The 27,236-nt window shown below is 33.3% G+C and overlaps 1 protein-coding gene across 2 annotated transcripts; it reads right to left on the reverse strand.

Moving 5' to 3' along the window:
- Window positions 1–27,236, reverse strand: LOC108778838 (uncharacterized). 2 transcript variants are annotated; one of them, XM_018546133.1, is made up of 7 exons: window positions 27,158–27,236; window positions 24,396–24,506; window positions 20,653–20,754; window positions 15,737–15,976; window positions 10,536–10,733; window positions 6,442–6,600; window positions 1–401 (listed from the first exon to the last, which is right to left on the reverse strand). In XM_018546133.1, exons 2-7 carry the CDS (start codon window positions 24,483–24,485, stop codon window positions 336–338), a joined length of 855 nt encoding a protein of 284 aa, XP_018401635.1. In that variant the 5' UTR covers window positions 24,486–24,506; window positions 27,158–27,236; the 3' UTR covers window positions 1–335. The 2 variants fall into 2 exon arrangements, with proteins under 2 accessions (XP_018401635.1, XP_018401636.1); XM_018546134.1 differs by lacking the exon at window positions 10,536–10,733.

A 27,236-nucleotide genomic window follows, 5' to 3' on the forward strand; every position in this document is an offset into this window, starting at 1 on the left:
AAATAGAAAGGGAAGGCAGAAAGTGGAATGGAAATAAAAGGGAATTAGACAACGGAGTAAATGAAGTCGAACGGAATCGAGTCGATTGTTTTTGGGGGAATGCGTTTGGCGGCGAAGTGTCTTGTGTTTCGCGAAAAGCTCGACGGCCATCGACGAAGAAATTGAGTTCAGGATCTCAGGGACAAGGGGGCAACACCGTGAGATTGGTTCTGTTGCCAACGTCGTACCCGTGCTCCTACTGGCAAAAGTGGCTCGGCGATGGTGCCTCCACGTGACGGTACCAACGCCGGCGGAGCTCCTCTTGTGCTTCCTCATCCCAGTCCTCGAATGAGACCTTAGATGATGGAAGTGATCAGTCGCGCCTTGAAGTTGACAAAACGCTCGCTCGTGGCTGCCAGACGCTGTGCAAATTAAAGCAAATTGATCGATTTCAGTTATTTAAGTAAGATTATTCGCATATTTCCTACTTGACGGTCTTGTACCGACTATTACAGTAAATATAAGAAGTATTCATATATATTATATATATAGGAGCATATCTTTTTAAAGAGTCTTATTTTAAAAATTAAATTAATTATGATATATAATTATTTACAATTTGCAATATAATATAATGATGTTTTATTCTAATATAAACAGAAAAGCTTTATAAGACACATATGTATATAACTTTAAAAACTATAAACTTCTCGTTTGTATGAGTATATTTTGTATATGCAAATACAATAAAATAAATCCGTTATTTGTTTCATCTACACAAGAAATGTAATATATATATATATAATTCCAAATATATTAATTTACACCTGGGGATTAATCATGTTTCTCCACTGCGGAAACATGAAAAGCGAAAATTTTTTAAATGTATATAAGTATATGTACATATTGTACACATATGTATATAAATTTTCATTTCACGTTTCCGCATTAAAAAAAAAGTTACATAATTGTCCTCCAGATATTTTATTACTCAAATTATAGTACTGTAATTCGGATAGGAGCTTGGCATGCTCGATTTCCTATCATTAGAACTAATAAGTACTAGTAGAGGGAAAAGCTAGTAAATTTCTATTATCTAAATAATTTAGTTATCTTCGATATATTCGAATACACAAAGTTATATTATTATAATATCATTTTCCGTTTTTGTATATATTATTAAAATAATATATTATAATTATTACATTTTTTAAGTGAAAAATAATTCTGAAAAATATACTATCTTATTTTCTGTTAATAAATTGTTAATTAATATTTATTTTCTGAAAAGAAAATTTTTTAAAAATATCTACCCTAAATACTTTTCGCTCTAAATGTTCGATACTTATTTTTAAAACACACAAGGTAGTATTTAAACATTTCTCAAATAATCTATTTTTCTACACATATATTGCAATTTTCCAAATTTTTTCTTAAATTATGTTATTTAATGTTAATATAAGCTAAATTTGTAGAAAAAAACTCAAAAGTCAATTTAAGAGAAAGCGATAAAAAGTTGCAAGCACTACATATGTTTCGCGGATAACGTAGAACTGCTTCGTGTTGCTCGCATCTTCGTGTAATTGCACTGCGACACAAAATTACGATGTGCAAAAGAGTTTAACGAATCGAGGAATTCCGTGCTGCGTACAAAGCGTAAACTATATATTGCTTTCAAATCAAATCATCGGATGGCACGGTGGACGCTTCTTGTGAGATAAAACGTTTCACACATTAATACACGAGAATTTAATAATTAAATCTACCAATCGTTATGTGACATAATAAAACAGTTATGATCGACACGAATAACGCAAAAAAAGAATTGTCACACAAAAGTGTTTCAGGATCAATTTCCTTTCCCTTTGCGCTCTTTGCTTAATGACTGTTGCACAGTCGATCGGCGCGAAGTTCTAATAATTTACATTATAATTTATGCTATATATATTTCTTTGCAGACATAATACAGTATTACATATAATTTAAGTGATAATTTTTCAGCTTGTGACTGTAATACACGCAAAACCGGTATGTCCGCTGTCTAGAATTTTTGCAAAGTTACTAACGTTTACGCACTCCCGCCATCATTAATTGACACACATATACATATATATATATATATGTATTTATATATGTATATATATATATTTTTTAAATATTATTTTTTAAATATTTTCTTTGTTACACGCGTCATATCTTATCACCGACGTTAATCGATTTTGACGCTTGCGTTTATCCTTAGGTTTATATCTAAATGTTATTTAATCTCTTTTCCTTCTACAGACATCATTGCATTATTTAGTTTCAAAGAAAAAAAGCAAAGATAATTTGCATTTGTTGCTTAATATCATTTCCATGTTCTGCGTATTAATAAGACAGAATATTCATAAATACGATTACACTTATTTAATTCAATATCTTTAGATTAATTTAAACAGAAAGTTTCTATTAAGTTAATGATATTATGAAAGTGAAGATAATTGCATTTGTTGCTTAATATGATCTCCGTGTATTAAAATTAGAATGTTCATAAATACAATTAGAATTATTTAATTTAATGTTCTAAATTAATTTAATCAGAAAGTTTTTCTATTAAGTTAGTAATATTAATAATGTATCAGCTTAAATGATTTAATTAATATTATTTTCTCTTTTAAATGTTTATAGTTGTTTTCTATAAATACTAATGTAGAAAACAATCTCCAACTTCGTACATCAACAATTATATTTTTATTATTAATAAATTTAATTCCTTGTTATAAATTGTTATTTTTTTGTATATGTAAATTATTATCTCCAATAATACCAATAATTATCTGCTATTAACTAATTATAAAGTTCATAAATCGTACGGAAGTAACAAATGGCCGAGCAAGAATAAACGCTGCAGTTACGTCGATCATATGATCTAAGGTGAATCATTTTCCACGGTTCGCGCGGCAATTCCGAGTGTTATGAGCGTAAAAATCATTGGTTTAAAAAATTATAGTGGATTGTATCGCGGAATGAATAAAGAAAAATCCTTGCGTGATGGTGCATGATTTAAGATATTTCAGTTCCGGCTTTTGTATTTTAATAGTTTTTAAGTATAATAGTACAACTTTTAGATTGTCATTAATACTCTATCCAATTAATAAATTATATTATCGATCGATTATATTATATGTACATATATTGCTCACAATTCTTTGGCTACAATACAATTTAGATTGTGTTATGATCTCATGATGATCGCAAAACAGATCCTGTTTTAATGATTACGAGACAACGGATCTTCTCCTATCGTATTACTGTTTAGATCAGCGATGCGCAACTTTTTAAAGAGATTTATTTTTAGAGGACTATTTTTTTAAGGTAGCAATTATATAATCTATTCTCTAAGACGAAAATATGAAAAGCGAAAATTGTTATCATTGAAGAAGAAATTTTTTATTTTTTAAGACTCAGGCCTTAGGCAAAATTACATAATAACTATCCAGAAACAAGTAAAATCTTGTTGGCTGCATAATGTTTATTTTATTGCATAAATTTGCATAAAATAAAAAGTAGAGACTTTGTATTTTTAGCTATGAGCCAGCGAACCGCAAAAAAATTTGTAGACAGGCTGCAAGTCGCGCATCACTGATTCTGATCGTCTATCACACACTGTCCAAAGGTTGAGCACCGTTCGATAAGTGCGAGATGAATAATCTCCTAGCTGGACAATGCCTACTGATTTCGTGTTTTACTGGCTTAAAATTGATTAAATCACAAAGTGAAAGCGCAGTTCGCTCGGTAACGTATGAAATATATTGCGAGTGATAAATGTCAATCCGTTCTCATCTCATTTCTCTATGATATTTGTCACCATATAAATTGATTCGGCCGTTCCTATCTTCCGCAATTTATAAAATGTAAATTATAGACTATAAAATAAACTTTCCATATTATTAAAATTGGACAACTTTTAAAATCTACGCATAACAATTTTAACCTATACATATTCATTCATCTTTTTCGAAATTATAGTTCCTACATAGTAAGATATATATGTCGATATAAAAAATAAGGAAAAAATGTCACAGATTTGCGTACTTTCGCAGTTAAGTCTTGGTCGTTAAACAGGAAAGATCCTTTGTGATAAATTAAATGTAGGGCAGTCGTCCACAAAGCGTAACGCAAAGCGTGCGATTTCGACGGTAGTAGCCGCGGCCAGTTGTCGCCTCCGGCGATCTTGCGTGCCGGGATCGGCTCTTGCATAAGTTGCAGCTGGCAAATGGACGCGCTATTTCATAGAGAAAGTCGCTTACATTTTTACTTTCCACCGATCCCGGCGACTTGCGTAATGGCCCGGTTTATATCTGAAACAACACGACGCGTCGCGGCGCTACGCTTGTTTGACTTTCGGCGCTGCCGAACACGTGACTGCGGTCACCGTAAAGGTTTAAATGCTCCGATCGCCGCTCTAGGAAATTTTAATCAACAACCGAGATAACGTGTGGCCTTAAGCCGTAATCACACTAGCGATTGTGCGACTGTGAGTGACAATTGAGGATTACTTTTCAATCAGAGCAAAGCACCGATTACTTTACTGGTTGAAAAGTAATCCTCAATTGTCACTTACAATCGCTAGTGTGATTACGGCTTTTACGCCGCTCCACAACACTCAACCTTAATAAAGTATTATGCCATAAACATGTAAATATTATGACAGTCTCTAATATGTCTCCTTCAATTCCCGAGTTTTAAGGAGGTTTTATGAAATGTCATCCTGCGTGTATTTATTTATTTTTTCATGCTGTATCAAATTTCACGTTTCATATCATGCCTCACTTATCATCACGATCTTTTTTATTAATTCCAAATGGATTTTTAACACGATTCGTTATAGAGCATTGAGTATTCATACATCTTTTATCAGTGATTATTATCCAATTAAATTGCTATATCTTAACTGATACTTCTTTATTCTTTTTTAAGCCTCGCAGTTCTTTGTCATGCGTTTCCGTCGTCGTTTTAATTAATTTTGTAATTTTTATATAAGAAACCACGACGTAAATTTCACTTGGCAAATCCGTTGAAGAAACGAATCCGTTTGCGAGTAATAATTATCGCGTGTCGACAAATGCAGTCGCTTGCGACGACAGATTGGATTACTTATCGTAGAATCGCAATCGGAATTACGTCACGTGCAGTATTAAGTTTTTCGTTTATTTGAATTAATCATATGATTTGTAGTGCGAGATTCGCAAATTTCACGCGGTGAACCGCGAATGCCCTGATTCCTATAGTAAGAAAAAAAAGGTTCCTGATCCTTTTCCTCGTTCCAATGATGTTGAAATTAGTTTTCTCGTAGATAATGAAATAGAGATATGAATAAAACTTATGTGCGTCAGAAACGATGCAATTATTTGCGCGATTGCGTACACATGTACACACCGGAGTTGAATTCTTGCAATTTCTAAATAAATTCTAATTACAGTTAGATTTATTTCTGACACAATTGTCTAACGATATTATATTTAATTTAACTTATACTCTTATTTTTTAATTGCTCTTCGACCTGTATAGTTGTTCAATATTTCATCACACAGACGTGGTTTACCTTCGCGTGGTGTGGAAGTTATTTAAAATTTTGAAATCTATAATCGACGTCCCCGGTATAATGAAAATAATACTTTTAAACTCCTACTACATTATCTGCTTATAATAAGCAGCTAATTGACGCAGATGTCTTTCAGAATATAATATTAAATAGTCGCGTATGAACACATTGTTAGCACTAGCTGTGAGCCCTGTAATGGCGATCAATTATCGATGACCAATTATCCCTCCTCTTATAGAGATCGACTAATGTATGGTACATTCTCTTCGAAAATAAGCGCAGCTTACGTAGTTTATAAATAATTATAGTTCTACAATCACACAATAATTATTGTGTCATTGAGTTAATTAATTTATTTCAAACATACACAGAAGGAATGTCTACACTTATAAAAAATACCTCATAGCGTTATGTCTTTACATAATAAGAAAAATATCACTAATTAACCAAGTAATAACGTGTTCACATTTAAAGTTGTGAGGTAAGATTCGAATTGCGGAAATCGCGTAGAAAGAATAATTTTGTTGCAATATTAAAAAATTTAAGTGGATATAGATTTAAAAATAATTTTATTAAATCATCTAAATAATTATATTAAACGTAAACAGCTTGCTAGAATGTTACAATTTTTTGTAGTATTATCATTATAAGTATAAACTTAAGCCTATACAACCTACGTAATTATTTTGATGATTTAATATAATTATTTTTAAATCTGTGTCTAGTAAAGTTAAGGTTGGAATATGCCAAGATCTACTTAAATTATTAGACACTTCAATAAAACCGTTTTTCCGCGTAGATTTTGCATAAAACGTAACTTCTTCCGTGCTAAAAAAGAAGTTACAATTAGTAATCGGTGAAAGTCTATCTGTACTCACGAGTATGAGATCCTGGACGAGATTCGAGAGTCCTCGATTAGCGATGACGAAGAACCTGGTGACTGGGCCGGGTACAGCCTCGTGTTCATCCGATTTTCCTTCATGGGTATCCGAAGAGGAGGAGCCGCCCAGCTGGTTACTTCCGCTTCCGGCGACAAGCTGGAAAAATTACAGAGACTCATTAGTATTAATTGGTGAGCAATTAGAGGGGCACCCCGCCGTTTACATTCCCGGATGGATTTCGGGATGCGCGGCGAGTACAAAATATACAGGAATTATAATATTTTGTTTGTTTGTTTGTTGGAAGGTAATAAAATTACGGTGTGTATTGCAGCTCCACGTCCAATTCCAGCGCTCCCGACACTACGGTGCTCTCACATCCTTATTCCTACTTGCGGCTACAACATACGAACCATCGATCTTGCTGCTACGATCCTTACGTGCGCTCCTTCGGCTCGTAATACTCGAAGTTTGTCTGCAGGGTGTCCATACGTTCTTTTTTCCAATTTAAGAATTATTTGAGATTATTCTTGAGCTAAAGGCGATCATGGATCGACATCCGGCTAAAGATTTCTGTATGGACACCCTGCGTGTGCACCATGAAAAGGTGAAATCGCCAAGTACCCAATAGCGACAACAGAATAAACCATATGCCACGATCAACTCTCAATAATACGCTTCGTATCCAGTAATTCGCAACACAACATAATAAGAAAAATATTGAATTTGGTGTTCAGACGAATTCCACCCATACATCACACACTTTATTCGAGAGACGTTCCGGGAACATTCTAAGGACGTTCAGAGGACATAGAACCATCCTCTGGACGTTTCTGATAGGGACGTCTCTTGGTCCGTGATGTATAAGTCTAGTTACGAACACGTCGAGTTTGTACATGTATCGTGGATTAAATTTACAATAAGTATCTACGAGATGCAGATATCTGTCTGGCAGACAAACCGGTTCCGTTGCGATAAGAAATCCCTGCTTTTTGATAACGATCATTAAACATTGTTCGCTCTTCATCCAAAGATTCAGCGCAGATGGTATTGTCAAATTATCTCTTGTCACCGGATTCGTCTGCCGCGACAAAACTGCGTGCATTTACTCGAGTGCGTTCAAAATACATAAATGGAACTAGATACAACTACGGACCGCTAGATATATACGGTGCAGTGGACGAGTACGAAGATCATAACAACGAGAGAATCGGCATTGATCAATGGCGGCCGCCATATCCAGAGTGAATCGGCCTCTTCATCAGCCGGTCAGTACGCCAGATTAAAAAAGTCGGTGGTTGTCAGCGTTGCGTCGGGACCGTTGGCCGGGTGGAACAAGATGGGATTTGGAACAAGATGAAATGGGCAAAATTATCTGGTAAATATTCTAGAGTTGAAGAAAACAATTAAGTAGCTGGGCATTAAGAATTTACGAATTGTAATCGACCGTGTACTTTTCAATTAAACTTCTTGCATTATTCGCCTTCTTCTTCGTTGGAGAGAAAAAGAGAAAAGATAAATAATGCAAAAAGGTTCAGCTGAAGAAAAGACCTCATGTTTATAATTGCGAAATTTTAAACAACGCTCAGCGCAAATTACATTTTTTAAATTGATGTCGATTAAATAGAAATGTCTAAAATATACACCAATGCCCTTTTTATACTCAGATATTTGTGTATTCTAAGTGATGACTCTATTAGTAACATTTTTAATACATGCCACATATTGTGTAAATATATTACTCGTTTTAGTCAACTAATTATACTTCAACTCTATGTTTAGGAACGTATAAATATCTAGCTAGGAGTTAAGGATGCGCAATTTGTACAAATTACATGGCAAGACCTCGTTGCAACATTAGACATGTAAAAAAGTGCGTGGATACAAAAGAAGTTGTAGCAAATAAAGAAAAGATAGTTTTATATAGAGGGAACGGTAGATTATAGAACTCGCTGTGTTGCATTACTTTCGAACATATACACGTACGCATATACAACAGGCCGATATATTAGAGATCTTGATATGCAATTCATGCGCAGCGAGACAGGCAAGATCGGTAGATGCTTTGTATAAAGGAAGGAGAAACGATATATGTAGGAAGAAGAAAAAGAAATTAAATAGGAAGAGTGTGTCGGTAACCTGTTCAGAATAAGTCGTCGTGATTAAGTCATTGGTAGAAAGTAAGTCGGAAGATTTAAGGAACGTCATACAACCAAGTCGAGAGTGATGCGTATATGTGAAAAAGTGCGGCATGCAGATAAAGATAGGTGCAATACAATGTGAGGAAGATTTTACGATTAGAGAAGAGTTACGTGAAGGAATTGATTGAAGATAATAGGATAATTAAGACATAATTACAAGCTATAGTGTGAAGAGTGCATTTTGTATTATTTTTGCTTGTAGCGCACAATTGCGATGTTACAAGAATAAATACGTAAGCTAAATGTACTAGTTAACGGACATAAACCAATTGTTAAACAAAATGATAAAACATTTTAAATATAAAGCTTTTGATGGTATGTACGATTCTAAATTAATTTGTAATCAAATTTTTATAAACAATAAATTGATTTAAAGTTGTACATATTATTAAAAGCTTAATATTTGCAATTTTGTACCACTTGTCCAACGAATTGGGTCATATCTACTAACTGTCCACTAACTGGTACATTTACCTTACAATATGGAATAGTATTTTAGAGAAAACTATGCGATAGACTTTAATCCTACAGAGCTAACGCCAAAATCTATAACACAATCTGTGAACTTTATTTAATATAAATTTTAATACATTTTAAAAAACTAAAACGACATAATTTGTATATAAAATAATGAATACTATATATATTTAAAGATTATTTTAATAAAAAGTAATCAAAATTTGAGTATGTATGCAGATGTAACATAAAGAAAATTGAATTATTTGACATTTTCGTTAAAATGACAATTGTTACAATAAATACAAATATAATAATAGATAGAAAAATTAAAAACTAGTGTAAATATATAATAATGTATCTTTATTTTAATATTATTTTGTATAAAAAGACTAAATTATTTTTATTTCAAAATTTTTGTTATTTAAACAATCAATGTAAAAGGTTCAATAGATCCATCGTCAACTCCAGAGGATAAAAAATGTGTCTTTGAGTCATATTTAATAAAATCAGATGACTGTCAATTTTTCATGCAATTTTCATTGAAAAACGTATGACATGCTGAAGAAGATTATGAAATAAAAGAAGTATAAAAAGTAGAGTAGAAAGAGAAGACAGGGAAAAGTGAGGTAAAGAAAGAAGAAAGAGAGAAGTTATATTAGTAGAATGAAATAGATACAGAAAAAGAAAAAAGAGAAAGTTATTGAACGAACTCGATAAATTCGATTGGTGCTATATACATGCAACACCAACCGTCGATTGTCTCACATTAATCCAAAGAGAAAAAAAACGATCATCCGTTCATGACACGTTATGCGTCAGATTACTCCCTTACTGAAAAATGTCACAACTCAAGAAAGTGTTTTTCTAATTATTACCATAAATGAATTAGAGGTAAACATTATTCCACCAATTATTAAAAGTAAACTAATTAAATTTTATAAAAAAACAACAAAATCATCATAATTAAAAAAAAGTGGTTTCGAGAAAAATTGTCACAACTAAAAAAGGCGTTTTTTTTAATGTTTGCAAAACATAAATAACAAAAATGATTTTTGATACTATATTAAGGATATGTTTCTCCTTTCACCAATATTATTTGACAATAATTTTCTATCAGATTAAAAAAATAATTTTTCCTTTTTTTTTCCTAGGAAACTTAATCCTTTTAGTTGTATTACTATATATTTGAAGTAAAGAATTGATTTGCGTAAAGAGATAATCGCATAATTGCGTGCCCACTCAACTACTACGATCGTTTTCCTCTACTTTTAGAGCAATACAGATCATTCGACGATCGCGAAGTCTCGAACAACCGATATTCTCTAAAAGAACGGCATATGCGAGCATCCTGTCTTATCGGGTTCGGTCGAAGAAGCGCAGTCGCCGTACTCTCTGTCGGCGGACACTTAGGCGTGTCGGAAGGATTTGGCGTACCGGTGGTAGAATGCCGGCTCCTGGGGCGGCGGTCGAGGGTGCGCCGGACGTCGGGGTGCCAGTACCGCCGGGGTTGGCGGCAGCTGGGGCGGCCGGGCCCACATCGCGCGAAGCGCTTAGCCCGAGCCCGAGGCTCTGTGTACCGGCCACGACACGGTACACCGTGCCCGCCGCTCTTGCCGCCCCGTCGGCCGCTTGCTAAACGAGAAACAGAGACGAGAACAGTTTCGTTTACTTGGCCCTCTCTGCCCCCGCTGGACGGAATCGCGTTTCTCTCGTTCATTTTCCCGTCCGTCCGCGCGATATCGCGCCAGAGAGATCGCTATTTCTCCCAGCGAAACTCCGCGCGCGCGTATCTCTGGAACGCCCTGCAATGATGGCTGGAAAGTGGTTCGTTAAAAGTACTGTAATCGCGACAAAGTGGGACCCTTGAGCCTGGACCTGGAGGGTTAATTGTGGTCGCTCGACACTGCTGATGGATTGTCACGTAATCAGTTTGCTTTGCCGTCGTGAAAAATGGAGAGGAATTAATTGTTTAACGATACGTGTCTCCGCAGGCAAAGTTGTGTGAAGAAAAACCGGTTCGGTATCGACTAGTCAATGTCGTTAGCGATATTAAGTACGATTTCTTCGTATGAACTTTGCTCATGTAAATATGCACATTTGTTAAATAGTTGAAAGTTGTCCTGCGTTGACCGACTGGGATGTCGCAGTCTAAAATGTCATTAGAAAAATTATTACCAGATATCGTTAAAAAGTCATTTCTTATTATGCTACTGTCACATTTTTTAGTAGTTTCTGAATATTATAATTAAATTTCACCATTACGTGATAAATATCAATTTTATTTAAAGTCGTTATAATTTTGCTGACTAATTTATCAATGTCATAATTAAATGTCTTCATTCAATAAATATCAATTTTATTTCATAACCGTTAAAAACCTAAGCAGAACAACGGTCACGTTACGTCAAAATGATGTCAGAATGAATCATGATTGATGGAAAAATGATTTTTACGGTTCTTAACTGCTCACATCTGTTAAGTCAAATCCATAATGTGAAATTATATTAGGTTGATGCAAAAATAATGTCGGTTTTTTACTTTTCTGATTTGATTAAAATGACAAACATCTATTGAATGACCAAAAACTGTTAATTGATTAGTGCAATCTCTTGAGTGGTTTTTAATGGATTGGCTTCAATAATTGCCTTCAAGGTCATTGTCAATAATTGTAGGCCATCCTCAACTCTTTATCATTTTCAAGAATGTCACTTCCATTACGAAATTTTTGAAACCATTATTATACTATCCGTTTATTTGTAAATAGTTTCCTAGCCGAATGTTTCATTAATTCTTCGACTCGTTTTTCTGCTGTTTTAAAACTTAGTTTAAATTTGTATTTAAAAAATTCGGAATTGCTTATTTTTCATATTTATAATAATAATGATAATTAATTGATCATAAAAGTTAATATTAAAAACAAAATTATCTGAAAACTTTAAAATGATACAATATGAATACAATCTCGTACATACGAATCTTATTGTAAAATAAAGTCCCTAAAGTTTAAAATAATTAAAACCGACATTATTTCTGCATCAACCTAATAATTTTAACTAAATTTTCGATAACATCTATAACTTATTACTACTCCTACTCATTATCGTTAATTTAATTGAGACCAATGAAAATCATTTAATTCAAGAAACTACATATTATATATCTTTAACTCAAATTTTGTTTATTATTTATTAAATGCGTATGTTAACATGGATGCTCAAAACACAGAAATAAATTGATTTATGCATTTTAAATCACGTGGAAGTTAAAAATTAAAAATTTTATTTAATTTAAGACAAGTTACCGTTGTCCCTTTGATATTTAACAGTGCATAAAATTTTAAATTGATAATATCAGAAGCGAAAAAACAATTAATGTAATAAATTAAATAAATAAATTTGCATTTGATAGAGTACACTTATAAAATATATCATAAGCTTTTTTTATCTCACTATAGAATAAAATCATGTTTATTTCAATTCAACAGCTATTACAACATATAGTTTTTAGATATAATTAAATTTCAAATATATGTATTTTATTGATAATCAAATACAAGAGGAATTTTCGATATGTATTATTTAACAGTTCCATAATTCTATTAATTGTAAATATTGTTTTATTGAAAAATATTTACATTTTAATACTATTCGCAAAAATTTCTTCATATATTTTCTCGCTTTTAATATAATCCAAGATGGCTATAGTAAGTAAGCTTAACAATTATTTTTTAATCATTTTTATGTTATAATGACTTTCAGTTTGGGAATTTTTGTTATAAATTTTAAGTGAAATCGTGTAAAATATTATTTGTTCTTGCCGTAAGAGGACAAAGTGGTTTTAGCATAATTTATTACTTATTATTAACAGGTGAATATACCTACGGTAAAAACGAATAGAGTATCGGTCACGTAGTAAGTTTCTTGTTTTCTCAATCTGTGAACGGTGAAGGGTCGCAGCGCGCGACCGGTCTAGAATCGTTTCGAGCCATTCGTAATAACGTCTTTTTGCTAGGAAAGCGGATAACGGTGACAGCGACCATTGGAAACGGTGACTCGATTTTCGCGTGATTGCATCTGTCCTGTCAGCAAAAAACCCGTTTCGCCGATATAGACACTATGTGGAAAAAACCGGTCGCCGAGTGTCGTTGCTGCGCGACACAGTTATTGTTCACGCTCTTCCACGCGACAATACAACACGCACGATCATTTTTTCTTGAGAAACATACACGCGACATAAAAGATAAAATTATCTCATAGCACGTCACGCGTATAGCAATTAAATCTATTAATGCATTATTAATATGTTATTAATAAAATTTTTTAATGACGTATTATACGTATTTTTTAAGAAATTAAACAAAATTTTTTTTAATGTTTACGATGACCGATCTTTTTATATTGTAAATATTTGAATGTAATACAAAAAGTTTAGCAGTGATATAAAATTTGAATAAAAAATTATTTTAATAAAAAGAATACCGTGATTAAAAAAAATAAATTAAAGTAAAATAAAGAAATTTTTATTTAAATTATAAAATTGTGTTGTTACATGTAAATATTGATCTTTTTTTTTATTAAATGTTTCCTTTTGTCTGTAACATTTATTCTCTCTCCCTCCCTTCCTCTCTTTCTCTCCTAAATAAAAAATATATTATAAATTTTCTTTCTAATAATTTTTTTGCAAAGATTATACATATAATTATATATCGTTACATAAAAAATTTAATCAAAATTGAAATCCTTTTATAATTTTATAATAAATAATATATTACTAATATTATAATGGAGAAGAAATATAATGTATATTATACGGTACGCATGATTTTTTCATTAGTATTATACTATCTTCGACACAAAAAATATCTTTGTAATAAAAAGATAATGAATAAGATTTTAAAAAATTAAAGGCGTCGAGGGCAAATTTAACTCTCTGTTAAGTATACCTTTACAGGTACCCCTACCAGCGAGAGCTCCCAGTAGGGAAAGATAGGTTAGGTTACGAGTTTCATTTCTCCACACCCTGACGCCTCTGTTTGGTTATGCCTGCATCGTGTATATATTGTGTTCTTCTGATTGCGCAACGCTCTCGAGAAACTCTGCTATACTTCGTCGCGTATCCTAGCGGTATCACGCGGTATCACATCTCATACATCCTTTTTAATTGATCTTCCGTCGGTCAAATTGGAAAGCACAAAGCATTGATGCTATTTTTTAAAATAATTACACACGGTATAAGTATTAAATATCTGTTAACCTTCTGAGGACCGGCATATTTTTGATCGACTTTTTTTATTTTAAAGGCTAGAACTTTTTTGTCAATATTGTGAAGTTGAGTGTCGCCATTGTCGAGTCTTATTTTTCGTCACTTTTTTTTACTCGCGAGCAATAAACGGGATTACCATCAGATGGAGTTTAATTTCTTGTATTCGAAAACCATACAGAACAGAATAAAAGGTGTAGCATTATAAGAAATTTCACCCATGTTCTAATGAATACTAATAAAGTATTTTTTGTAAGCGAATCCTCAAAGGAGACTATGATGAAAGGATAATAACTCTTAATTGCATACAGAATACGACAAGTATTGCAGGATTCATAATTAGGATGTATTATATATTGACAGTTATACCACTTTGTTCTCTTTTGTGTAAAAATGAATTCAGGAATCTGATGTTATTGGACATTATATGTGCTAAACTATAAAAACTAAAAAAAGTTTATACGACTAAAAAATATTTACGGAAGTTATATTTTAATTATCATATAAAAACATTAATAAAGATGATTGACAGTGTGATATTTGTCACCTTTTAGTTATTTTTTGGTCAACTATATTCTTTCATTAAAAGATACCTTTATAAAAATTTAGTCATCTTTTAAACGATTTTTTATGTTCTCTAGAAAAATACAATCTGAGTAACACTAGCATTCATGCAATATACTATATTTTATACGGTGTATAAAATATAATAGAGCAAGAAATATAATGTATGTAATATTGTTATTTTAAAATTAAGAATCTGTTTTATCGATATTTCAATCGACTTTGTTCGTCGTTTCACTATTTCTTTAAAAAGCATTGAAAACATAAGGAAACAGCTTTAATTTCCTATAAGTGTAAGTATTTTTATGTAACAAATATTAAAATTGGTCATATCACAAATATAGCATTTGCAATTACAATTAAGTAGTTGATTTATCTTCTATATCTTGTCAATTCTTAATTTAACTAACTCGTGGCATTTCTCTGACGTTGTATATACGAAACCGCGAGTTTCATCGCGTGGACTTTAATCAAGGACATCGGCTTTGGTGAGAATCTCGATTAAAGTAATTCTATCGGCCGATCGTGCCTAGGTCAGGAACCTTGGAATAGTAACAGATGGTGCAGCGGCGGTTAAAGGCAATTCGGTTGCGCACTTTCACTGCCGTCTGTAGCTAGTAACCTTGCGGTTACTCGCCCGTTACTGGAATATCAAGTGTATTCGAGATTGATCACTCGGCGCGTTATATACGATGCAACCGCGAATCTGCTTTAGCTTCCCCATTCGTCTTCTCTTGAGTACGATTCCAATCTCCATTTTTTACGCAGCATTATCAATCAAAGAAAGTTATGTCTGAGATACCGCAACTCACCCTGATAATGTCGAAGAGGAAATTGCCCGAGCCGGCGCCTCCACCGGAACCACCGCCGAAACCAAAGAGGAATCTCTTGTCTCTATTCTCATCCTCCTCCGTCTCAGTCTCATCCAATGGCGTCAACTCCTGCGGCGAACTGTCGCTCGACACTTCGTCTGCAAATTGCACTCGCACCTCGTTGTTCTGCGATTCCGATCCGATCTCGTTCACTCGATTCTCTGATTCTGGGTTCACGTCCTGTAAAAAAAATTTATCCTATGGCTGACAAGAATCTGGGGGACCATTCCTGAATTTATATTGCATACGAAAATCTATAATATACGTTATACGTACATTGTATATAATATATATATTACAGTATTTTCCCGAAACTAATGCTCTAGGCACGATATCTCGCGAACCTTTTGCCAGAAAGAATAAAGAGCAATTTATTTGTTTCATCATATAATTTACATGTGCGTTTTGTAGCATAATAAGCAACACGTATAATATAGATATATTGTGACATCGATTGTTAATGACTTATTATTAACCCATCGATCATTGTTGATTCTTTCAATGAGGAGAAATGCACAAAAAATTACAATCGTATATAACAAGTAGGTCGTCTGCATAATTCCAGGGTTTGTAAAGTGTATAGTTAAGACTACGTAATATTCCAACAACGTTTCCTATAAATTATTCATGATATAATGGCTTCCGTTGCATAAATTTATATTTACTTTTCGATTGAGCTTTTTTGTGCACCAGAGAACTAAAACAAATATGATTATTACTATATTTACTTCTCAACCTTTTAACTACATTTATATAACAATGTCAAAACAAGTAACATGCGAATTACAAACAATACGTCTCATAGTGTGTAACATGCATAATCAACAAGCGATACAAATGGCATGTTAATAACAAGTTAAATAGAATATTTTTAACAAATGTTATTTATGTTAGATTATACTATTTCGTGCATCACACGTAATCATCAATGATTCATCGAACAAAAAGTTGAGCATTAATTGGATCATTGATTGCTAATAATTTGCAAGTATTATTTGAAAGAAGTATATATTATACGAAGCATTCTACGTCAAACTGGGCACCTTTGAAACATCGTCATTTTTATTTTTTAAGTTTGCCGACATATTCTGCAGATAAATATATAGAATACGTAATCGATTTATGAAAAAAATTTGAGAACTTTTTTGTGAAGTTAATCATGCTTGTAAGATGCAGAAATTCATAAAATACGTCGCTCATGCGAATATTTAAATTATTATATTGTCGAAACTATTAGTTGTACAAAAAATGCAAGATTAATTTTAAAGATCCTAAATTGTTCTATAGATGGATTATTTTTAATTTATCATTTTCATATAAAAAAATAAATCATTTTTCTTTAAAAATGTTACTAAAAATTGTAAACAAATGGAAAATGGTTTATTTATATGAAAATGATAAATTAAAAATAACTCATTTATAGAATAACTTAAGATGTTTAGAAATCAATTTCTTATATTCTCTTTTGTGGACTACGTGTGGAATGGTTGATACAATCTGAATGTATCAGCAACGTTTTTTGTAAATTTCTGTAATTTACAAGCGTGAATAATTTTAAAAAAATTTAAATTTTTTTCGAGAAATACGTATCTTATATATTTATCTGCAGAATATGTCAAATTAAAAAAAAAATAAAAATGATGTTTTAAAGATGCCCGCTTTGACGTGAAATATCTCATATGTAATAGTATCGGTACTATATAAGAAAAACGTAAGCAAAAACTATTTTTTAAGATTATTACAGGCACGATTACCATTAGATTGATTCAATGACAGAATAAAAAGCCAAAGAAGGCTATTTGAAAACATTGTTTTAAAATGAGCTTCCAAATTTGAATTAAAAAATAATGTAACAGTTGAAATTTCAGAGTTTCATGAAGGAAGAAATATGATAGAGATAGACGATATAAATGTTAAAGTCTGATCTTGTGAATTTATATCAGAGTTAGATGACGAAGAAATAAAAGTTTTGAATACACATAGATTTTGTATGATTCTTACAAAAATACATATATACAAGATGTTCAACAATAAATGAGAGAAAATTTAATGAGTTATTCTAGATAATAAAATGGAAAATCATCAATTAAGATAAAATGTCAATGGACGTTTTGTTTTTTAATTATAAATATCTAAATATTGTAATATTTTAAGTATTATGACAGAAATGTTCTAGGCATTTAGATATTTTTTTTTTTTAAATATAGATATTATATTTAATTTAAACATATATATATAATATAATTAAAAAACTTTATATTAAATAATTTGTTATTTTTTATTTCTGTCTTATTTTATTAATTATAATAACTCCTTAAATTTTTTTCGTTTATTGCTGAACTCTGTTTGTATATAAACATGTAATATGAATAGTAGGCGAAAAACACGCACAGATAATTGAAGTAATAAGATGGAAAAGACCCAGAATCAATAAAAAAAATTGTTGTAGACTTTGTAGCTTTGGTGAAATAGATAGATTGCCATAAAAGATCGTAGCAATATGAGTTGCTAGTGCAACATTAATCGATTAATAACTAGATAAATAGCAAACATGAGGACAAAAAACAGTTAGCAACCGTAACGAAAAAACGTGCGCAACCGCGGCAGTCCTGGTTGCGCGGTAACTTAACGGTGATTAAATCCTTTGAACCCTGAGTGGTCGATCGATTCGATTCTCGTTTTCTCGAGCACTCAATAAGTAATTAGCACATAAAGTAGACAACGCAGTGCCGCAGCAGTCCTGAATGCGCGGTAAGGCATTCTGGCAAGGTAATTCTGTAATTCTGCATTTCTCGTAAGGATTCCTCAAGGTCATGACCTCGAAATTTTTACCGAGCTGCTGATCAATCAGTCACTGCGTAGTGGTGACCTCGTTTTCTGATAAAGACGGTGTCGTTGACTTTGCTGTGGTCGTCATAGTGTCGACAATGTTGTCTCTGCTCTCTGCCGTTATCGAGGATGAGGTGGTGGACGAAGAAGAATCAAACGTTTCCTCCTCATCAGGTGGAAACGTCGGCAAAGAGATCGACACCTTAGAAGCGTTATTCGAGTCAGCTGACGTGGACTCATCCTCATCATCGTCGAAGGGCGACTTGCCCTCTACGCTCGTACCTTCGTCGCTCCTCTGGACGTCTGTCGAGCCCGTGTTGCCCATGCCACCGCCAAGGATATTGCGAAGGACGACCGGACCAAGGACACGAATGACTTCTCCGATAATAGAGTTGACCTTTGATTCGATTCTCTAGAAAACAATAGGCCTTAGCTGGAAAGTCTTGCAGCGTGATGATAAATATTCCTCCTTTTCTTTTATTGTGACTTCAAGACATCACTTTGCAGTCGCGTGATCAGTGGATGATATGATATCGATCAACCCATGGCAGTGATCATTGACATTTTTTATTTATGAATGATGTGGACTTATGACGTTTTCTTCATCCTGTACGAGGATCTTTTTACATATCCGATCAATCGTTTTGCTAGTTAATAAATATTTGTGTAATTGATCGATGCAGTGCTTAAGTATGACTGACTTATTGTTTCTTATCGCATTATCTCTTATTACCGAGCTTGGGCTTCCTTTCAACAGCACTATAAGTCATAGAAAATCAGGTTTACCGCTATTACATAATACACTCGGCGCTCAGTGAAGCAGGTATTCAGTGAGAATTTTACGATTCTACTTTAAATACAAAGACGGAATTAAACAGGGTTTTCTTTGAAATGTAGTTATTCCGTAACCCGGGAGGGACCTTACAGTGTCATTTCGTGCGACCGTCATCAACTCTTCATGCGTTCGTTCAATCATTCGAGGACGCTGTCAGAGAAATTTCGACATTCCTCCACGAAACGATCTTCCGGCTCGCGCAAACCGCGACTTCGCGGCAATGTGAGATAACTAACTCACGCTATTCTGCAAATGTTCGTTACTAAATCAATCGCCATTGTCGTGCACGTGCACGCACATGCAACCGCATGCATAAAAAGCCCGGCGTTGCTGGCCAATGCCGAGGAAACCATTTGCTAACAAGACAAAAAAATCGCACAACGTATTATTAGTCAAATTAGGAAGTTATTCGTGAACAATTCAATATGCAACATACGACCAGAAGGAATTTCACACGCAAGAAAGAAACTTTCCCGAGAATGTTTAGTTTTTATAAGTAGGAATCTCTATTACTTCGTTGATGATCGACATACATATTTTGCACTGCGCGATTTTTTATTAGGACCGTAATAAAACTTCCCCTAACAAAGTTCTCATAAAAATTCTCATTGTATAACTGGTACTGCAGATTAAATGAGAATTCAGAAAAAGATAGGAAAAGCACAAATACGAAAAATTTTATACATCTAACAGGAAGAATCGACGGAGGCGCAATTATTCTTTTTTAATAGCATGAAGCATGACGAATCGCTTCCGTTCTCTTCATGCGGAATAAATACTCATGAAATGAGATCGAAACAAATCGATCCGTACGTGAGCGTACGAGTGAATGAGCAAAGGGTAGTTGGCTAATGCGTTGGCTGTCTCTCAAATCGTATGCGTTACTTTCTCGGTAAGAATGTAAGGCTGAAGTGTTCAGGCGAGCACTGCTTTTTTTTTTCACGGCACAGATCTATACAGATCGACGAAAGCAAAGTTCTAATTGGTGTCAAAAATTCTTAGTGTGTTTCAGCCTGATGCGAATTGCTCAAGGACGTCTTATTGCTCCTTGATAATGTTTGCCGAGGCGAGGTATATAATCTGCGATGATAATTTATGTACAGTCTCGCCTATAAAACGCCACTCGGCGTGTCAGTCTAGTCCTGGCCTTCTGCAGGATTTCTCTGACATTCACGTATCAACGACTGCTCACCTGGGAAATATCGGGGAAGAGCTGTCGTAGAATGCCAATAGTCCTTTTGCTCCTCAGGGCAGCCTCGCTGTCGGCTTCGGCCATCACCAGCCGATCAAGGGCCTGAAAGAAAGTTTTCTTGTTGGCCCGACAGCTGTTTTGAATTTGAATCTTTATGACAGCAAAGATGCTTTTCAGCTAATGATCGCAGGATATTAAGCGTTATCAGGTTTCGATTGACATACACCTCGTAGATCTCAAATCTTCGAGGCTATACACATTTACGGATTAATAAGCCGATGTTTGATTACGAGAAAATGGTTATCTACTTAAAGTAAGTAGTCACGCGGACTTCTAACAGTTACGTAAGAGCTTTTAAGTATGTATAAACTGCATAGGATCTTTACAACCTACAGAGCACTGGAGTATATATCTCGTAAAGCGCTAGACAATAATTTGAATTATGATGATGATGAAGAAGGAGATTACTAAAGGAGTCTTTTTGTCCTTTTTGTTAAAATAACTTGTGCATCGCGTCAAAGTGGCATTAAAATATAACGCCGAACTATGTATCTGCACGAAGTAATGACAAATAAGGAAGTGTCGTGATACGTAATTTTCCCGCTCGAGCTAAAAATGGTTGGTAAAGGCCGTGGAATTTAGTGCATTTGAGAATGTTAAGGTAATTGTGTTGTGTAATGTTTTTTATGTTAGATGCTAGCCAAGCAAGGATCATTAATTTAGCGCCACTGAACGGATTTTACTATTTCCTTCACGAAGACACAATAACAAATTCTCATAAACTGATATTTATGTATCACAATTAACATTTATTGCATTATACATATTATGATAATGAAGACAGCTATTATCGCCGATGTTAATCGTGACAAATATGATCTCAAATGTATATTCTTGAGTATTTATTAAAAAAAAGATTGCGCGAATATGAATATATTAAAGTTGCAAAATTGTTTCTGGTATTTATATACAACTAATTTAGTCGAAATTACGAAATGTTAACATTCGACTATATTTGTGTCATCAAGAAGGACAGCCTGTCTTACGAAAAGGTGAATCAAGTACAGTGTATATTTTATATCAGTTTCACATTAAATTTCATACTGATGGGGCTAGATTGGCCAATGGGCGGGTACCAAACCCAAATGTTGCTCAACCGAAGCGTTATATGGTACACTTTCCCTCAAACCTCGTTTCACATTCATATGATCGCCGTCGTATTCGTCTCAACCAACTCTGGGCAAGAAATTTTGTTTGTAAATTTATTTTCGTACGTTTAAAAATCTTAGAAATAGGAGAATAAGGAAAAGTTGATATATACATTAAAATTAATATATTGAAAATGACAAACAAAAATTGATATATCACATCTTCTATTTAATTACATTCACGCTTTCACATAATTCTTTAATACCTTACATTAATTTTTTTTACTCTTGTCTTACTACATATATAATACATATTAAATTTCTAATATTATTTGTGCAATTATGTATTTTAGTATTTATTTTTAGCATAGTACACAGGCAAAACAGTTTTGTTAAAGTATTTAAAATTTAACTAGATACAATTCTAAAAATAATTTTAGACCTCAAAATAAATATGTATAGGATACTCAAGTTGGTTGATAGAATATCAAGATTTTTTACAGCATTGTTCATTATGTTTGAGCGTTCTACATAATTATTTTGATGGTAAAATTATTTTTCAGATTTAGCTAAACTTCAAGGTACTTCGACAAAATCATTCTTTCTATATATAGTTTCTAATCAAACATATTTATATCCTGCATTGAAAAAAGAATTTGGTAATAGCTATGAAATGTTTAGTAAAATAATGTCAATTAAATATTTGGTTAATATAGTTTTAAACATAATTATACTTTTACAAATATTTAGTAAATATTGCCAAACGGTATTACCAACGGTAATATTTACTAAATATTTGCGTATAGGTAAAATTATATTTAATTACGTTAACTGAACATTTAATTAACATTAAACATTTGGTAGCTATTACCAAACTGTTTTTCAGTGTATGATTTATCCTTACACGTCCGAGGGGATTTTTTAGAAACTTTTAATACAAGCCTTTCACGTTCGTATTCATCTAACCATTTATGTTTGTATCTACTTGTCCCACCCACGTTATCTGTCACGTCTTGTTATCTCGTATCCTTCAACTACGAGCGAAAATGCGGATCGAACGTAAGGCCAGTAATTTGTTTGTACACAATGTTCCGTATATCACACCGTGTTGTTAAATTGCACTTGTGCGTACGCACCAGCTTTCCATCGGACGCCTATCGACCGAAGAAAGTGTCCGGCAAGTCTGCCGATGCTGGCGGCTAGTGAAAGTGTCGGAGCGAGGACGAGAGCTGGTCGGACGACCCGGGTTTTCGTCGGATCGTATACTTTGAGGGTTACACCGTGCACTTTACGGTCGCATAACCGAAACATTGAACTCCGCACGAAGGCGCTTGTATCCGGACATTACGCGCAAAATGTTTTCCAAACGAACAAATCTCTTTGTCATGTAACCGTCCGGCCGGTAACCATTTTTCCAGCGTACTTATGCGCGTATTGCATGAAATCAAATTGTAACGGCAAGTTACGTAAACAATGATAATTATCAATAAATTATGGTAAACCCTAAGTTTAAGTAGCTATGACAACAGCTATTGACAGATAAGTTCTTCAAGTAACAGCTATGATTTCTGAAGTCATGTAATAACGTAACAGTAACCGTAATAACGTGCAATGCCGCATTTTCGAGGAATCAAGAATTACAAAATAATTTCCGGTCACTCTACGGATAATATTTCAAACGTAAAAGATTTCCACGTCATTAGAGCATTATGTGAAAATGCATTATGTAAATTTTATATCAACATGAGCATTTTTGTGATAAAATGTATATTTACTAGTAGGAGTATAGAAAGGAGAATTTATTCACCGTTTACTAGTATTTTCGAGCTCCACGTTGTTAAATGAACAAATTTTTATTTGTGGTTTCGTAAACCACAAGCACAATACATAGTCATAAAGTATCAATCGCGATTGTTTTTTGTCGATTTATTCATATTACTGTTAGCTTCGTCGCGGTGACATTGTTCGAGTGAAAGACTCGTCGAAAGTAAAATGTCATCTTCGGCCATCGAATCAATCAATTCGATAGAACGATCGAGCATTTAACGCTCGTAGACCGGAATGTAGCTGAACTTTCGCGATCGAGAAGAAATAATCTCGTTTGATCACCCATGTCGCTTAATAATTATTAATTAATAACCATATACGTAATTTAGTAATTTCTATGTTTCGATACAGAGAAATTCTCTGCGACATTATTTTCTGCAAATCAGACTTTCTCCTTAATCGGTATAGGAAAGAACTAAAGATAAGACCAGTGAAGAAATGAAGATTAATGGAAAAGATTAATGGAAAATGTTGAGGTTGCTATTCAGTGACACAGTGAAAATCTTTATAACAGTCACGCATAATTTTACGCAGGAATCGATTAGCTCTTGTACCGCTAATTGCAAAATAAGTAGTAAAATTTTCACGCTATGTCACACTTGAAATTCGGCCTCGAACTCTGTTAGTTGTGTGTCACGTGCCATTCATGTTAGATAATTAAGCGATAATGCATGGGAGAAGTAGCCGTTAATGCCGTGAATTAATCTCCGCAAAAGAGATGGCGAAGTTAAAAGAGAAAGGCACGAGATGTGCCGCTCACGTGCTTACCTCTGATCGGAGTCCGTCTTCCGGAAGCGGATGCGAGCTCACTAATGCGAGGCAGAGCGCAGCCATCAATGTTAGAATAGTTAATCTCATCTTGGTTCGTATAGATGGATTCTGCGGAAATAATATGTTTATTTTAACATATGTATTTATGATTACAGTAGCAATTAATTCCTCATTAACGCGTTACAATATCGCATATTTTTCACGATCAAATTTTCATGTTTCACGCGATACGGATTATACCTAGCGGATCGCAATCCATAGACTGAGAGAAAAATGTTTGGTATTTGGAAGTATAATTGCATGGTAAAATAATTATCTAGGGTCTTTATTTTTATTGTTATTACTGCTATAACATTAGTAATAATTTATAGTTCTATCAAAACAAATATAATTGACAACGAAAATGATTATAAATTATAGTTATATTATTTATAATACTAATGATTTAAATATTGATGATTGTAACTATTTTTTTCCTAGTATAGGATTTCTCGAAAACAACCTTAATATTATACGTATTTCGTATAAACTTCTTTAGATTATTTTAGAAATAATCGTTCCTTCGAAGCACATGCAGTGTGAAAATAAATATCCGGATATAATGCGCGCGTGATGAAAGTGAAAGATTTTTCACGGGTCATAATTCTACTTCTCTCATGATTTTCTAAGATGTATTCAGTATGTTTCTCGTTCTCTCTCTGTTCCTCCTCCCCTCTCTCCCCTCTATACAGACACGCAAAGACAAGTTGCAAGGTAAAGCGGAAATCGTTCACAAGGATCATGACAAGACGAAGGAAACATGAAGGCGCATGGAGGAAAGAGCGAAGGGGAGAGACGCAATGACTCTCCTTTCTCGAACGTGGATCCGTTCGCGACTATCACTTTCGACGGAATGAAAGTGGAGAACGCTATGCTGGCGTCTTCAAAGGTGGCGGGAGGAAAGGCGAGATAAAGCGTGCGCGAGCTGTTTAATTAGTCGCGATTTTAATAAAACACACTCGTGCTTGCTGCGTTTTATGTCCGCATTAGAATTATTTATTAATTCATGTTCCTTTTTCGAACTCTGTGGAAATTCGCTTGTTTCTTGCAACCAAGTAAAATTATTTCTCATTTCGTGATATAAAGCTTCGAAACGCTGACCATAGTTCATAAAAACCGGTTACAAGTATGTGAGAGCCTTCAACGAACCAAAAAAGAAAACTCAACCAACGTGTTTAATTATTCTCAGATTACTTAATCGAAAAAAAAAATATTTTCCAATTGATTTTATTCTAAACCGAACGTAAAATTATGGAGATATTTGCCTTTACTGAGAAACGTGCACTAAAAAAAGATCTAGTAATAATAATAAATCAAGCCTAGATAGTAGTTACTAAAGCTTTGAAATAATACCAATCAAACGGTTCACTTAATATAACTATACCAACTAAAAAATATTAAACGTTAATTTTACTTTTTCAATTATTATCTTACTTTTTTAATTATTACCGAACTGTTAATTACTATCATGTTTGGTAATATTTACTAAATATTGCATCAATACGCTAAACAAAATATATTTGGTAGCTATTACTAGACTTTTCTTCAGTGTTGTTAATGCGCGCGTAACTTTGAAGTTTGCTAATGTATGCCAACGTACTTATGTGCAAATAACTACACGTGCATTTGGTACGTTGAGGATGGATCATGGCGATATAATAGCATTAAGACGATATAGATTCAGCACACATCACTTCTACTCGGGGACAATGTTGCAATATTCTATTTTCGAGGCCACATAATAATTAGTTTTAATTGGTATCTCCATTACTACTTCGCAAAGAATAATTTACATTATGATTATGTTATGATAATGCATAAATTAAAGATTCTTTTCTAATTAAGAAATAAATATACTCTGAAGTTTTTTTAAGTAAAGTTAAATTCGAGAAGACAATTACTCATTTCGTAAAAAGAACCATTAAATCAATATTACTGTGATAAAAGTGATAATAAAAAACTTTGTTTTCTATTCTCTGTGAGCAATAAAAATAGAGAATAAGTAAGTTTGCAATCAAACTGTGGCTATAAAGAGAATTTTTTCGAGAGACTTCTTGTATGAAGAAAAAATTGATATTCTTCAAGCATGGGCGAATTTAATTCGTGCTGATTGTCATAAATTTCAATTTTTACTTAAAACTTACTGTTCTGGCCCATTTCATGATTTTCAACTTTTTTTCTTGTCTTTTTCTATTTCTTAAATTATTCTTTACATCAATAATTTTGTAAATAATATTTTTTATATTATTATTCCAGTAAACTGCTAATTCTACGGAAAAGATTCCACAGTTTCCATCAGATAAGTAATTACGGAGGAAATTGTGCGTCCAGATGGAAAGAGATTTCTCCGGAAAATCGCGATTCAAGAGCACTTTCATAAAATATAAAAATTATATTATGCCGTAACATTCCATACTGATTTTTTGCGTGTAAACAAATTTGCATTTTTTCATTTTATCAATAATTATACTTTTATCTAATAATAAATAAAAATATATCTAATATTGTTAATTTTATCAAGCGATAAAAATATCTCACGAGTTTTGCCTGTCTGCACTCGTCTTCAAGAACACACGATTAACTCAAAAGTTTCCTACTTATCATCACCTCGCCACGTGGTTGTCGCGTTCGGTAAATTCTCCACGACACTGAAGATGAATACACATCTACCCGGAAAAGACACTGACGGAGTTAGAAACGCGAGATTTGTGTAAACTCACCACGCACAGATACTATCCGTCACACGATTCGCCGTAAATATCAAATTTCTTTTTAAATAAAAAAAAAAAAGATCTTGTG

This window comes from Cyphomyrmex costatus, unplaced genomic scaffold (genome assembly GCF_001594065.2).
Source record: "Cyphomyrmex costatus isolate MS0001 unplaced genomic scaffold, Ccosl1.0 scaffold520, whole genome shotgun sequence".
Lineage (NCBI taxonomy): Eukaryota > Metazoa > Arthropoda > Insecta > Hymenoptera > Formicidae > Cyphomyrmex > Cyphomyrmex costatus.

What these genes read in the sequence shown, in the direction of transcription:
- LOC108778838 (XM_018546133.1), bottom strand. Translation starts at nt 24,485, where the DNA reads ATGAGATTAACTATTCTAACATTGATGGCTGCGCTCTGCCTCGCATTA. An exon ending in TCCTCTTCGACATTATCAGG is followed by an intron (nt 10,734 to 15,736) that starts GTGAGTTGCGGT and finishes TTTCTCGTTTAG; the next exon opens with CAAGCGGCCGACGGGGCGGC. An exon ending in GAGCCGGCATTCTACCACCG is followed by an intron (nt 6,601 to 10,535) that starts GTACGCCAAATC and finishes TAATTTTTCCAG; the next exon opens with CTTGTCGCCGGAAGCGGAAG.